At 40.4% G+C, this 12,175-nt stretch overlaps 1 protein-coding gene across 1 annotated transcript; it reads right to left on the reverse strand.

The window, feature by feature from the left end:
• Positions 1 to 127: 127 nt before the first annotated feature.
• Positions 128 to 12,119, reverse strand: LOC126383636 (lysine-specific histone demethylase 2). The gene is made up of 21 exons (XM_050034209.1): positions 11,944 to 12,119; positions 11,502 to 11,644; positions 9,927 to 10,048; positions 9,742 to 9,831; positions 9,495 to 9,606; positions 8,735 to 8,848; positions 8,613 to 8,651; positions 8,225 to 8,417; positions 7,158 to 7,342; positions 6,842 to 7,012; positions 6,421 to 6,495; positions 6,169 to 6,303; positions 5,848 to 6,019; positions 5,231 to 5,358; positions 3,874 to 4,005; positions 3,676 to 3,750; positions 3,410 to 3,526; positions 3,139 to 3,264; positions 2,361 to 2,483; positions 1,639 to 1,791; positions 128 to 1,198 (listed from the first exon to the last, which is right to left on the reverse strand). The coding sequence occupies exons 1-21, from the start codon at positions 11,957 to 11,959 to the stop codon at positions 1,115 to 1,117; spliced, it is 2,505 nt and encodes an 834-aa protein (XP_049890166.1). The 5' UTR covers positions 11,960 to 12,119; the 3' UTR covers positions 128 to 1,114.
• Positions 12,120 to 12,175: the final 56 nt, after the last annotated feature.

The following is a 12,175-nucleotide window of genomic DNA, read 5'->3' on the forward strand; positions in this document are numbered from 1 at the left end:
TATCTTTAGTCAGAACAGTACTGGAGAGTCAGCCTGTTAAAGACTGGCATAACTCTTTACTGCTAAATATTTTAGCACTGATTTGTGGAGCCAAATATTGATCCATGGTTGAAAGTGGTCAGTATGGCAGTTGATAGCTCAGTTTATTACACACATACAAGATAAATACTCAAACACTGTAATGCTGGACAAACAGGACATGATCACTGAGATGTACAGATCCAGACAGAGACATGACATGTAAAGCTTCATTAGTCAACATTAATCACAGAAAGTGAGGACAGTGTTGTGCTGTTCCCAAACCTCATTGTTCAGGAACTAATAAAGAGAAACGTGGAGAGCTTATTTCCTCCTTTGGTTGTTGTTTTTTTAATCCATGTCAACCAATCACAATCATTATCACCTTCTATCATTTTCTGCTAGGTGTCGTTGTCTTGATCACATCCCTGAGACAGTAAGGGGACAATCTTCTGATCACACTCAGTCCTACAGAGAATTCATCTTGTCATACACATAACTATTTTTATTTAATTTCTTACTGTTTTTAAATCAAAAGTGCTACCACAGAAGTATTTCTACTATACATCTCACCGTTTTCCCATTTCACTTCACCCTTTGTACCAACCATGATTAGACAACTGAGAGTTAACCAATGTTTCATGCAACCCTAATCTCTCTCTCAAAAAAATCTGACTATTTCATCACAGAAGTGCTACGTACACCACTCATTACACTCAAATTAAAGGTAACATCCTGTTTTCCAGCACAGCAGACCCAGACAGAGCTGCACAGGGATTATCCATTATTCATGCATTGTTATTCTTTTTGCATTTCTTCGCCAACAAACGTTTTACCAGCTGGATTTTTGATATAAATAATAAAGCGCTTCTGTTGTGTAAAACATATAGAGCAGGGCCCCGGAAAGCCCGACTTGACCCCGCTATCAGAGAGTGACAAACAGCGTCTTGCTGATCAAACACGTCACAGTACAGTGAAATATCGTTTAGAGTGGAGCAGTTCAGGGTAATGGAGTCCAGGTTGTTTAACGGTCTGTTGCTCAGTGCAACCCGTGTGTCCATGCTGGTGTTTGTGAGTGCTCAGGGACTGACAGAGTTCAGATGGCAGCCATCTTGCTGGCCTCTCTGACCCCACTCAGGTATGCTCCCGTCACAGTCTGAGGGAAATGTCTGTTGGTGGCCTGGTAACAAAAACCAACAACAAATCAATTGAAAAACAGCGAAAATATGTTTTAAAGTCTGCAATTTGAAAACTTCATAAAGATGAGTAAGTTGATGAATAAAATTAACGACAGCTAACTTCTGTTTCAGCTGCTTCAGCTTCAGGGTCCTGGTATTGTGCATGCTTATTGTGCATGCTTCTCACTCTTACAGTGTCATGGCTCACTGTTTGTGACAGTTGAATAGAACGGAGCCATCTTTAATGTTATTAGAGATACCTGTGCTTTATCTTCTTTGTCTACTGTGAAAAGGCCTGTTAATATGGAAACTTCAGTGGGGAAAACTCCAAATGATCAGTAGCTTTTCAGCAATAATTCTGTCCACATCAAAAAATAATTCATTTTCACTTAAAGACATTTCAAGACACATTTGATTTAAAAAATGGTAAAGACAGCATTACCTCTCCAGCAAAGAACACTTTTCCCTGCACGTCTTCAGCGAGGATGTCATAGGCCTCTCCACTTCCCCCTGTCTTCACAAAGCTGTAAGACATCTGGGACCACATGTCTTTGCCCCAATGTGTGACAAAGAAATTCAGCGGCTCTGGGACCTCCTGTAAATGTTGACAGATGGTAAATAACAACAACAGTAATAAAAAAAAATAAATAAAAATACAAGAAAATCTGGAAAAAATATGGATAAAAAGGTAACAGGTGTGTTTGATGTTAATAGAAAATGTGCCACATAAAGTACTGACTTCATGTGTTTTGATTGTTTTTATACAGCAAGAGCCTTTTTAGGAACTCAGGGATTTTACCTGCATTTAGTCTGAAGGAATCAGGGTCTAGGTTTAGTTCCTGGACTAGTTCTTAGCCCATACCTTTTTATAGCTGTTCTGTTCAATTGATGGTCCAAGACCTATCATGGTGGAGGTTTACATCTCCTTTTTAACAACCATTCAAACATCAGAGTCACACAGTACTAAGTTACTTACAATCACAAAAAAGCAAAAAGGTATGTCTTTACAAGCCATCACTTTTCAGGGGTCTATATTAATTTGAAAAGTGACTTTAGCTCCTGGGACTATTACGTTGAAAACAACATTTCTGTGCCTCACTTCTTATTGCTTTTATTGGTGGTCTTACTGGTCAAAATTCATCAGTTACCTTGTGACAACATTACCTGCTCTTTGAAAAGTTCACGCAGGACCTTCATGCACTCATCCACCACCTCCTTGTCTTCCATGTCTCGGACAGTAGGTACAGCATCACCAGTGATGACAGACATGAGGACAGCCTGCTTCCCCTACACACACACACACACACACACACACACACACACACACACACACACACACACACACACAAAAGACAGCATTATGCACATTATAATCAAGATGTGGTCAAAATGTAAAATCAAGAAATGTCCTTCTCTTTTTGTCCTCTACTGCTCCTTTATCTTTACATGTTTTTGTATTTTCTGTGTTTTTGTTATGCTGCTGACAGCACTCAAAATAAGTACTGTTCTTGTAGTTAGGCTTGTATTTAACATTAATAAAGTAGAACCTCTTTTAGTGATCACGTTTGTCCAGGTCAAATTGACCACCATAAGCTGACAGTTATGAAAAACTTTTTTTTTTCTTTTTCTGTATTTCTCATCTAAATGACATTTCCAAATTTATTATACGAATATAAATGAATGAGGTGCCTTAAGTTACTGAGCATTGTCAATCCACTTGACGTGGGCAGTCTCAACCACAGGGGCTTTCTCCGCACACATTTGTTTCCTGTCTTCATCACTAGCAGCCATGACTGTTTTTCATTGTTTGTTGTTCACTGTGGTTCAATCTTGTCTTCCCTGGTAGAAACAGGTATCTTATGCGCCAGAGTATTCAATAATAAGACATGCTTCGCAGTGAGATACTGTCTTGCCGTGTAGATAAAAATTAGGAAAAACAAACCTGTGGCTCCATGTCATAGAAGACACTGAACATGCCTCTCTTGTCAGGACTTGGTGGTATGTGACCAAAGTAGTCTGCCCCCTGGATTTTGTTGTCCCAGAATCTGTACGGGAACTGAAGAGCGATCTAAAAGTAATTATAGAATAAGATTTTAGCATCTACAAGGAAGCTACTTTCTATTTGGCCACTGTAGTTATTTTGCCTTAAGATTAAACATCCAGGGGTCTGTACATATTTACCACCATGAATTCAACATCAAAACAGTTCTCACTTTTTCTATGATACCAGCTCCCAGACTGTGGATTGCTTTGAGTTTCCTTTCAGGAAGTGGAGGGTTGAACTGAATGAAGTTCTTCTGCAGCAAAGTCAATGGGACCGTAACAAGAACCTAAAAGTGGAGAGGGTGTAAAAACTCAATGTGTTAATTAGCACCGTACACATCCTACATTGTCTGACATGATACATTTTCTAGGATAAAGTCTTGAAATGACAGAAATTATGATATACATTTTAAAACATTTCTGAACATGTTTTTACCTTCTGTGCTGTCCACTGGGACCCGTTAGAGGAGGTAACTTTGACAACATCACCTGAGTAATCAATGGCCTGAACCTGGAATTGAAAAACAAAATGTACATCTGACTTTGATTTTTAACATTGGGGTTTATCCCTGTATTCAATGTAGTGTAAGAAAGGTAAAAGTAGCAGCTGAAATTAAAAGACTGAAATACAAACCGAGCACTTTGTGTGGATGTTGAGGCCCTCGGCCAGCTTGTGGAGTAAAGCAGAGTAGCCCTTTGTGAGTAAAGTGTGGTCTCCTGAGAACTGGGCGAAAAACTCATTGTGGTCCCAGGATCTTGCTGATACCTACAAACAAATATAAAAGAGAACATTTTCATCACAATTTCCTTGAAAACACCTGTCAAAACACACATACAAAATGTCACAATATGTGCAAACTGCAGACACGTCACCAGAGTTCTCTTAAAATGTTTCCTTTCAAAAGGGTATGTTCAGTATTTTTCAACCTGGACCCTTTTTTCCATGTTTTTGTGTCTAAGTGACCAGTGGAGACAACAATTTTTGAAATTGGTCCAGTATTGGTTGCTGTGAAACAGGCAGCAATGTAAGCACTGAGGGCATGTTCACACTGTCAGTTTACATCCACTAAAAGTCCTTGTTTTGCTACTGACAGGCTTAGATTATTATTTTAGGTGTGTGACAATATTACGGAAAGGATCCCTACAGAAACAGACTTTTAGCCCCAAAATCTCTATCATCAAACCCACATTACACCATTAAAATAAACAGCAATTTTACTGTAAAATACTCTTCTTTCAAAGTCGACAGAAACAAAGTAAAACTAACAAAAACTCTCTTGGTTCATCTTTCTGCTATTCTAACAATCCCCAACTGTGTTTGGTTGAAATAAACTGTTAATTTACCCAGTTAGATGTGAAGATATGCTGGCTCTATACACGCTAAAGTTACTATTTATTTAAATGGAGTCTGGTGGGTTTGATGGTGATTTCAAGGCTGTTTCTGGTTAAACAAAAAGGATCTTACTCATTAACAAAAAGGTCTTTCTCTGTATGGATTCTCTCCATAATGTTGTCAGACACTAAAAATAACAATCTGAGCCTGTCAGTAGCAAAAACAAGCACTTTCCGTGGACGTACATTGATGGTGCGAACATACCCTGAGTGGTTACATTGCAGCCTGTTTCATGACTGCCGTCTGCAGCAGTCTTGCTCAACAATAGACCAACTTCAAAAATTGTTGCACCCATTAGTCTCTTAAACACATAAACATGGGAAATAGTGTCCAGTTTGAAAACTACCAAATGTACCCTTTAAGACTGAATAATTTTCTGTTACAATGACTCCATACCTTAAATACACAGACACATGCAATGTTGTTGTCATCTGCTTTGGTGATTGCTTTTCTGATTCTACATCAACAGGCAGAAATGTGGGATGTATTCATAACAATAAACCAGTTTGAATTTTCCTCATCAAAAGTTTTTGGTGTCAACAGACACTTAAGACACAACACAAAATTGTGAAGCCCTTTAGTGTGTTAGTTTCCACACCTGGTCTAATGTGCTTCCACAGGCGAACTCGAGATTGCTGAGATGAAACTGAAGCACTTTCTCCTCCAACTCACTGAACTGGATTCCAGACTCTTGAAGAAAGTTCTTCTTCACCTCCTGGACTTTTTCTGTGAGATAAAATGCACAAAACTAAAAGGTCAAATATCTCTAAACACTGAAATTCTGTTCTAGATGTTTTTATTACGGAAACAGTTTTGCTGAGTAACAAACTACTTCTGTTTTACTTTTCTAACCTGCAATGTGTGTATTCACACTTGTGAACTGCCCAGCCATGACATCTGGAATTTATATGTAAATACATTTGTAGGAAGACATGAGAATGGCTGCTATCGTTGCTGCACAAAAAGGCAAAGTTGTCAGCTGGTTATGCAAGACAAAAGGAAAGCAATGGAGTTGTTCTTGCCTGACTTATCCACAACAGCTATGTGACAGTTTTCACCGAGATAGAATATTTCTTATCAAAAGCATTAAATGTGAACACAAAACATCATCACTACATTTTGATTTTGAAAGCCAAAAAAAGCTGAACCTCAGTGAACCTCACACTTTAGATTAAAACAATCATGTTGTGTTTGGGGATATAAAAGCTTCAGCACCTCTCAGCGGTGTGTCCTGGCTCTGGGACTTGTCCTTCCTCCATTCTGACACCACATCCAGGATGGCATTGAAGTGGAAGTCCATGCGCTTGTCAATGGCCGGGTCAGTGACCTGCCCCCCCTCCTGAAAGAGGTCACATCGCTCTCCCAGCTTGTGCATCTTGATGCCCATCTGCAACACAAGAGTGAAGAGTCCTGAATAAAAATTCTAGAGTCACGTATGAAGATGCCACAAGACAGTGCATTTGCAAAATCAGTTTAATGTACAGCACAAATATGTAGAATTCTTTACAGACTTTTCAGCTCTTAAAAAAATCATACCTGTTCACACATCAGGGCGATGGGGTTGTTCACACAACCATTGACAATTTGAGCTCCTCGGCCAACAGTGACGCCCAGAGAAGTATCATCCCACACACGACCTCCAATTCTCTCCCTTGCCTCTAGCACCACCACCTGTAAACCAATGAAAATAAAGAGTGTAAAGGGAAAGCACTGTGACCAGCAAACAGGGTAAAGTAGGAGATCAGCGAAGGTGTGTGACAGCAACTAACTTGAGCCCTCGACAGTTACCTGAGTGCCGAAGTTTTGCAGCTGTCGTGCAGCAGCCAGCCCTGAAGCCCCAGCACCGATTATGATAACGTTCCTCTGCAAAAAGATCAGATGTGGGAGACACTGTGAGTATACTATGTACACTATATACACTGTTAAAATGTCAGTTGTTCATATTACACGTGGCCAAAGTCTCAAATAATGAGATATGAATGGCAGACTGGCCTTTTTTGGGACGTGGGGCTTTAAGAGACAGAAGCTATAACAGATTGTTTCAGAGAGAGGGTGAATACAGGTGTTCTAGCACATACAGTAAGAGGAAAACGAGTTGTTTTTTGAACATTAAAACATGTAAACATGTTCTAGTAGAAACCCAAAATACAAGAATGAACCTAAAAATGAGCACAATAGGGCCCCTTTAAGCAAAGATGAGGACACTCACAGAGCAATGTTTTTCAGGGAGCAGAGGCCGTTTCACTGCCAGCACACCAGTGTTGATGAGGCCCTTCCTGGTCATGAAGTGGAGCACCCGGTCCATCTCCTGTACACAGCGCACTCGCACCAAGCCCCGTACAATGATGTGCAGAGCACATTTCTGGGAAGTCAGCACCTCCTTTTTAAAAACAGGAAACACTGTCAATTGTTCTGACTGTGTGGCGATTTTGGAGTCTTATCATTCCTTTTGTATATTCCAGGTCTTAAAGGTGAAAACATGAAAAACATGCAGTTTTTGTAAGTCACTGTTATTTGCAGTGTACCTTGCAATTCTTGTGCCAGGAGGCCAGAATAAGGTTACGCAAAGCCAAATACATGGTGGGATCTCGGGAAAATTCCGGAAACTCATAAAGCTCATCCAGCTCCATCATATCCGGACGAACGCACAGAGCCTTGCCACACTCATTAGGCTGGTAGAAGGGCTGGAAGTATGGACACAGGCCTGGAACTGAGGGATACAATCATGATTACAACACCACAGGCTATTGTCTCTAAATAGGAGGCTTACAATACAGCGGCATATTAGGGCCATTGTAGGTGAAAAAAAAGAAAGAAGAAAATATGGAGCCAGGGAGGGAGGGTAATAGTCCAAGAACAAAACTTAGATTTTCAAAGATTAAAGAGGTAAATTTTGAGAAAAAAAACTTAATGTATTCTCTGATATTATAGTCATAAATTTCCATGAGCAAAAAAAAAAAAAAAACAGAAATTCTCTGATATTAAAGTCACAAATTTGTGAGAAAAAAAATCAGAAAAAATGTGTTGTTTTTTTTGGCAACAAATCCCATCACTTAACTTTGAAAGGTGGGATCAACCTCATCACACCACCAACACCACCATTTGCTGTGGTATAATCCCTGCAGTGGATGACCTAATCAAGTTACACTTTGCAATCCAGCCGCCCCAGGTGTATCTGGACCCTTAACCAGTATCATCTGTGGTGTGATGAGGTTGATCCAACCTTGCCAAGTAAAGCAATGTGGTTCCTTGATAAAAAATAAAATTAAAAAAACACTTTTTTCCAATAATTTCTTGCAAATGTATGACTTAATAATCTCAAAAAATATATTAATTTTTTTCTTGTAAATGTACGACTTTAATCTTAGAAATTTTTACATGTTTTTCTGAATGTAACTCTCTCCACCTAGCTCTGTAATTTCATGTTTGTTTGTTTGTTTGTTTTGTTTTTTTACTTACAATGGCCCTATTACGTCCACAGAGAACAAGAATAAACAATGGCTCTCTCTCACTCATCATGTACTTCTCTCATACAAGTCTAGGAGCTGCATCATGTAGCTGCATCTCTCTCCTCTCATACCCAAAGACTTACTTTGTGGCTGGACGGCTCTGCAGTGATCTGTCCTCAGCTCAGACAGAGAAATGTTGCTGGGAGAGCCTGATGGGCTCATCCCCACACAGTCGGGGTAGTAGGCAGCGAGGAATGGGCTGGCTGGACTGTCTTTGAATAAAGGCGGCAAAATCAACATTGAATGCCACCAGCTGTCAGTCACCTCTGCCACTCTCTGCAAGAATGAAAACAGCATGCGATCAAAGAGGATGCATGTCATCAAAGGTGGTTCAAGGGCACACATACTGGATCCATTCTTGGGAACTTATTCAAATGAATTGTCGTTGTTTCAGTCTTCGCATGAAGCAAGGCTTTCATTTTGTGATAGTTGCCATGATTCAAACACGTAATACACAAATCACTGTCTTACCAAGTCCTCGGGTTGGGAGCACTGGTCCGGTCCTTCACTCTGCAGGCAAAGACACAAAATCATCATCACAAAAAAAGCTGAATGTGACTGACTGGTTGATTCTTTTTCCATTTCCTGTTTACCTTGATGTTGTTGAACTTCATTCCACAGCGGTACGTTGCTGCTAGGGAAGCAGTGAGTTGGATCTCCTTGGTTAGCTGACGCCACTTCCTACAGTCTGGTTTAGTACACTGAACCTGAAACAAACATATTGCAATTAACACTGGGCAGATACTATTTGCATCCAGGTGTCCGTAGCCAATAGTGCCATTTACACACAAGTGTAAATACCCAATGTAGCTATTTAAACTCAGGTGTATATTCCTGGGCGTCTTGCATCACTGAAGTATGACATGAACATGAATGGGTCAATTCAGACATTCTGCTAAAGTTTGTGGACACAGTATGTATTCAGCAGTTTTATATGCCCTAAAAACTGAAATAATAAGACAACTAAGTCTAAAAAATAATAAGCTCACTCACACAGGACCCCAGTCTCCTGTGTGAAAGCTCCACAGTACATTTGTGAGTTTGTTTTTGTAAATTTACCAATTTAATCTCACAGAATATCTGAGATTGGCTAGTACTAGCCCTAACCATGACTTCATTGCCCTAATCCTGACCACTTCCGACCCCTATGCATCAACTTGAAAAGTACTAGCCAATCACAGCATGCTGTAGGATCCATAATGACACATCCCAGGTATGAGTGTAAATACCCGAAAAGGAGCAGCATGACTGTTCTCACCTGGATGCAAATTGACACTCCGTGAACACTCTTGTGAACTTACAACAACCATGCGAAACTATTTGATAGGAACCAGGATATATGCCCATTCTTACCCAGTATGGTAGCTGCTGATCTGCCATGAAAGCTTTAAGACTGGGCTCACTTTTCCCATTACTAGTCCAAACCTTCTTCCACGAAGCAAATACCTCATAGCCATCTTTGTGACTGCAAAGGGCGAAAAAGAAAAAAAAGATTAATCTTGCTGCCTTGATTGCAACAGAGCTTTAAATGTCACCATGGGAAAAACTGAAACATGTTTGTTTATTAATGTTGTGAGAGTAGTTGTTCTGTCAACTTTACCTTCTGTAGTAGTGATCAAAACATTCGTTGCAAAAATGCTCACCACAAGACAGGTGATACCAGCGAGATGTGTATCCATTTTTAGCACACCTGAGGAGAGACAGAGGAATTCAAAACAATCTTTATTTCAAAAGAAGAGTGACTGAGTTAAGATCTGATTCATATAATACCAAGAAACATGTTACCTTTCAGATGCACTTGCAAAACAAACTGGGTATGTGGCAGAGCATCCAGCCTTCTCACACTTTCTGTACTTTTTCTCAGACTGGTCATCTTCCTCCTCTGTGTCTGTGGCTTTTCTTTTGCTCTGAAAGAGAGTGTGGAGAAAATCACCACAGAGCTCAACTTTATACTGGAGATTCCTTGATCCAAACAGTCAAACAGACTTTAAATTTGGGGGGAAAAGGAGGAAAAAGTTTGATCAGCGTATCCCCTCTTTTAACACAACACTGTTGTTCCGACATGCTGACAGAAACCAAACAAAAGACAGGAGAGGGAAAGAAACAAAACAAACAATCACATGTTAAGCAAACATCAGGTTTATAGAGGAAATACAGGAGCAGGTTAGGTTTGTTTTTTGAAGTTGAAGACATTTTTTTTAGCCAATTTTGTTCCAATGTATTGGTACCTGCTAATAAATCAGCTGACAAATAACAAGAAACTGAAGTACAGAAATGCCAAAGGTAATTTTGAGACAGTGTCTCCATTACATCATCCACTTTCTTCCTCTTATCTGGGGCCAGATTGAAGGGGATTCTTTAATGCCTACAGTAGAGACATGACAGGAAATGGGAGGAACAAGTGTAGGGAATGACATGTAACGCTTACAAAAGACACTGTGGCTCATTATTGGTGCACCAAAGAAGGACATTTCTTCAACTTTAAGCTCCCTCTCCTTCTTAGTACGTATATTGGTCATAAATCTTTAAAAAGGGAAACTGTCAAAAATGTTTTCTTATATCACTATAGCCTAACAACTGAGCGGAGTATCCTGTAAACCACAACAGTGCCCCTTTCTTTTGGACAAGTGACTTAGAGCGGCTGAGCAAGTAACTTCTGGCTTAGCCCTCTTGAGTGGCCCAGCTCTTATACACCTTTGAAATGTTATCAGACCAAACTGCTCAAATCCCAATAGTGAAACGAGTCATTTCGTGGGGGTTGTGATGCTCACAAAAAAATGTATCCACTGACTTACAGATGTCTCTTTCACTGTGTAAGTCTTTGGGGAAAAGTCTTTTTGGGCCCCAGGGCATCATGTGATTGACTCAAAAGTTGTAATCAGATGTGTGGCCACAATGTAAAATTGGCTTCAAAGCCAATGTTCCTGGGGGCTTGGAAGCAGGTCTTCTTCCACAGCATCTGTCATGTTGCCTCTACAGTAGCCCAGGGCGGACAGACAAAACACTTGTTCTAGAAAAGGCCATTTGCTTTATTGCATTAGTCACCCACTTCCTCTAAATGCTTAACATGTTAAGAAGTTTCAGCTTCCTTCAGTCTCCAACTCTCCTGCTAGATGGCACTAATTCCTCACACTGGACCTTTAAAGCCAAAATGCCCCCCTAAATAATCTTTGGAAAAATAAATATCAGCTGATGTACTGTCATTGGCTTGTCTAAACTCTCAAATATCAGTATCTGCCTGAAAAACTCAGGATCGTTCGGGAATAAACAAATTGACATAACATTGAGGACCCAGTAGGAACCATGAGACATGATTGTGCTCAGCAGGCAGACAGGTTGAACACACATGCTGCAGTTTACCTGTCCAGGTGGAGGATTGTTTGTGCGCTTCACCCGGACATTGATCTGCCTCCCAGAGGAACGCAGGGTCTGGCCGTCCCCCGGGGACTCCCCAGAGCTCCTCTTTTTGGCTCGCCGAGCACCAGAGGCATTCCCGGAGTAGTCTAAACATTAGTGTCAACAATACATCTTTTAACAATGGACAGTGCAATGTAGCTCAGTTGAAATGAGGCCTTTGTTGTGACTGATAACGTCTCTTTCTAGGACATAACATGATGTTTCAATGTGTCCTATCAACGCAACTAATTACAAGTAGACCAAAGCGAATGAAACACGAGATTAATAATTGTGTAAACACAGCAAATGTGGCGACACATTACCAAGCTCTTTAAAGCAGCCAAACAATGTCCGCCTGTCACATTTAGCATGTAGCAATGATTAGCAGCGCGTTGTGAACACTGACCTGCATCCGACAGCATGACTGACTGTAAGGTTTCCTTAAGCCCCGGTGATTTAGTGGCGTTTGTGTGAGTTTCTGATAGAGGTTTTTAATTGTTGATATTCGCCTCCCTTTTATTGTTGTGGGGGGGAAATCAATGCGCTGTTGTTGCGAGAATACCACTTCCTGTATTCGAAAGGAAATGGGCGTTTTGTTATAGGGTTCATTTTGGGCCGCGCTGCTCGCCGTACTACGC

Source organism: Epinephelus moara, chromosome 22 (assembly GCF_006386435.1).
Source record: "Epinephelus moara isolate mb chromosome 22, YSFRI_EMoa_1.0, whole genome shotgun sequence".
Taxonomy (NCBI): Eukaryota; Metazoa; Chordata; class Actinopteri; order Perciformes; family Serranidae; genus Epinephelus; species Epinephelus moara.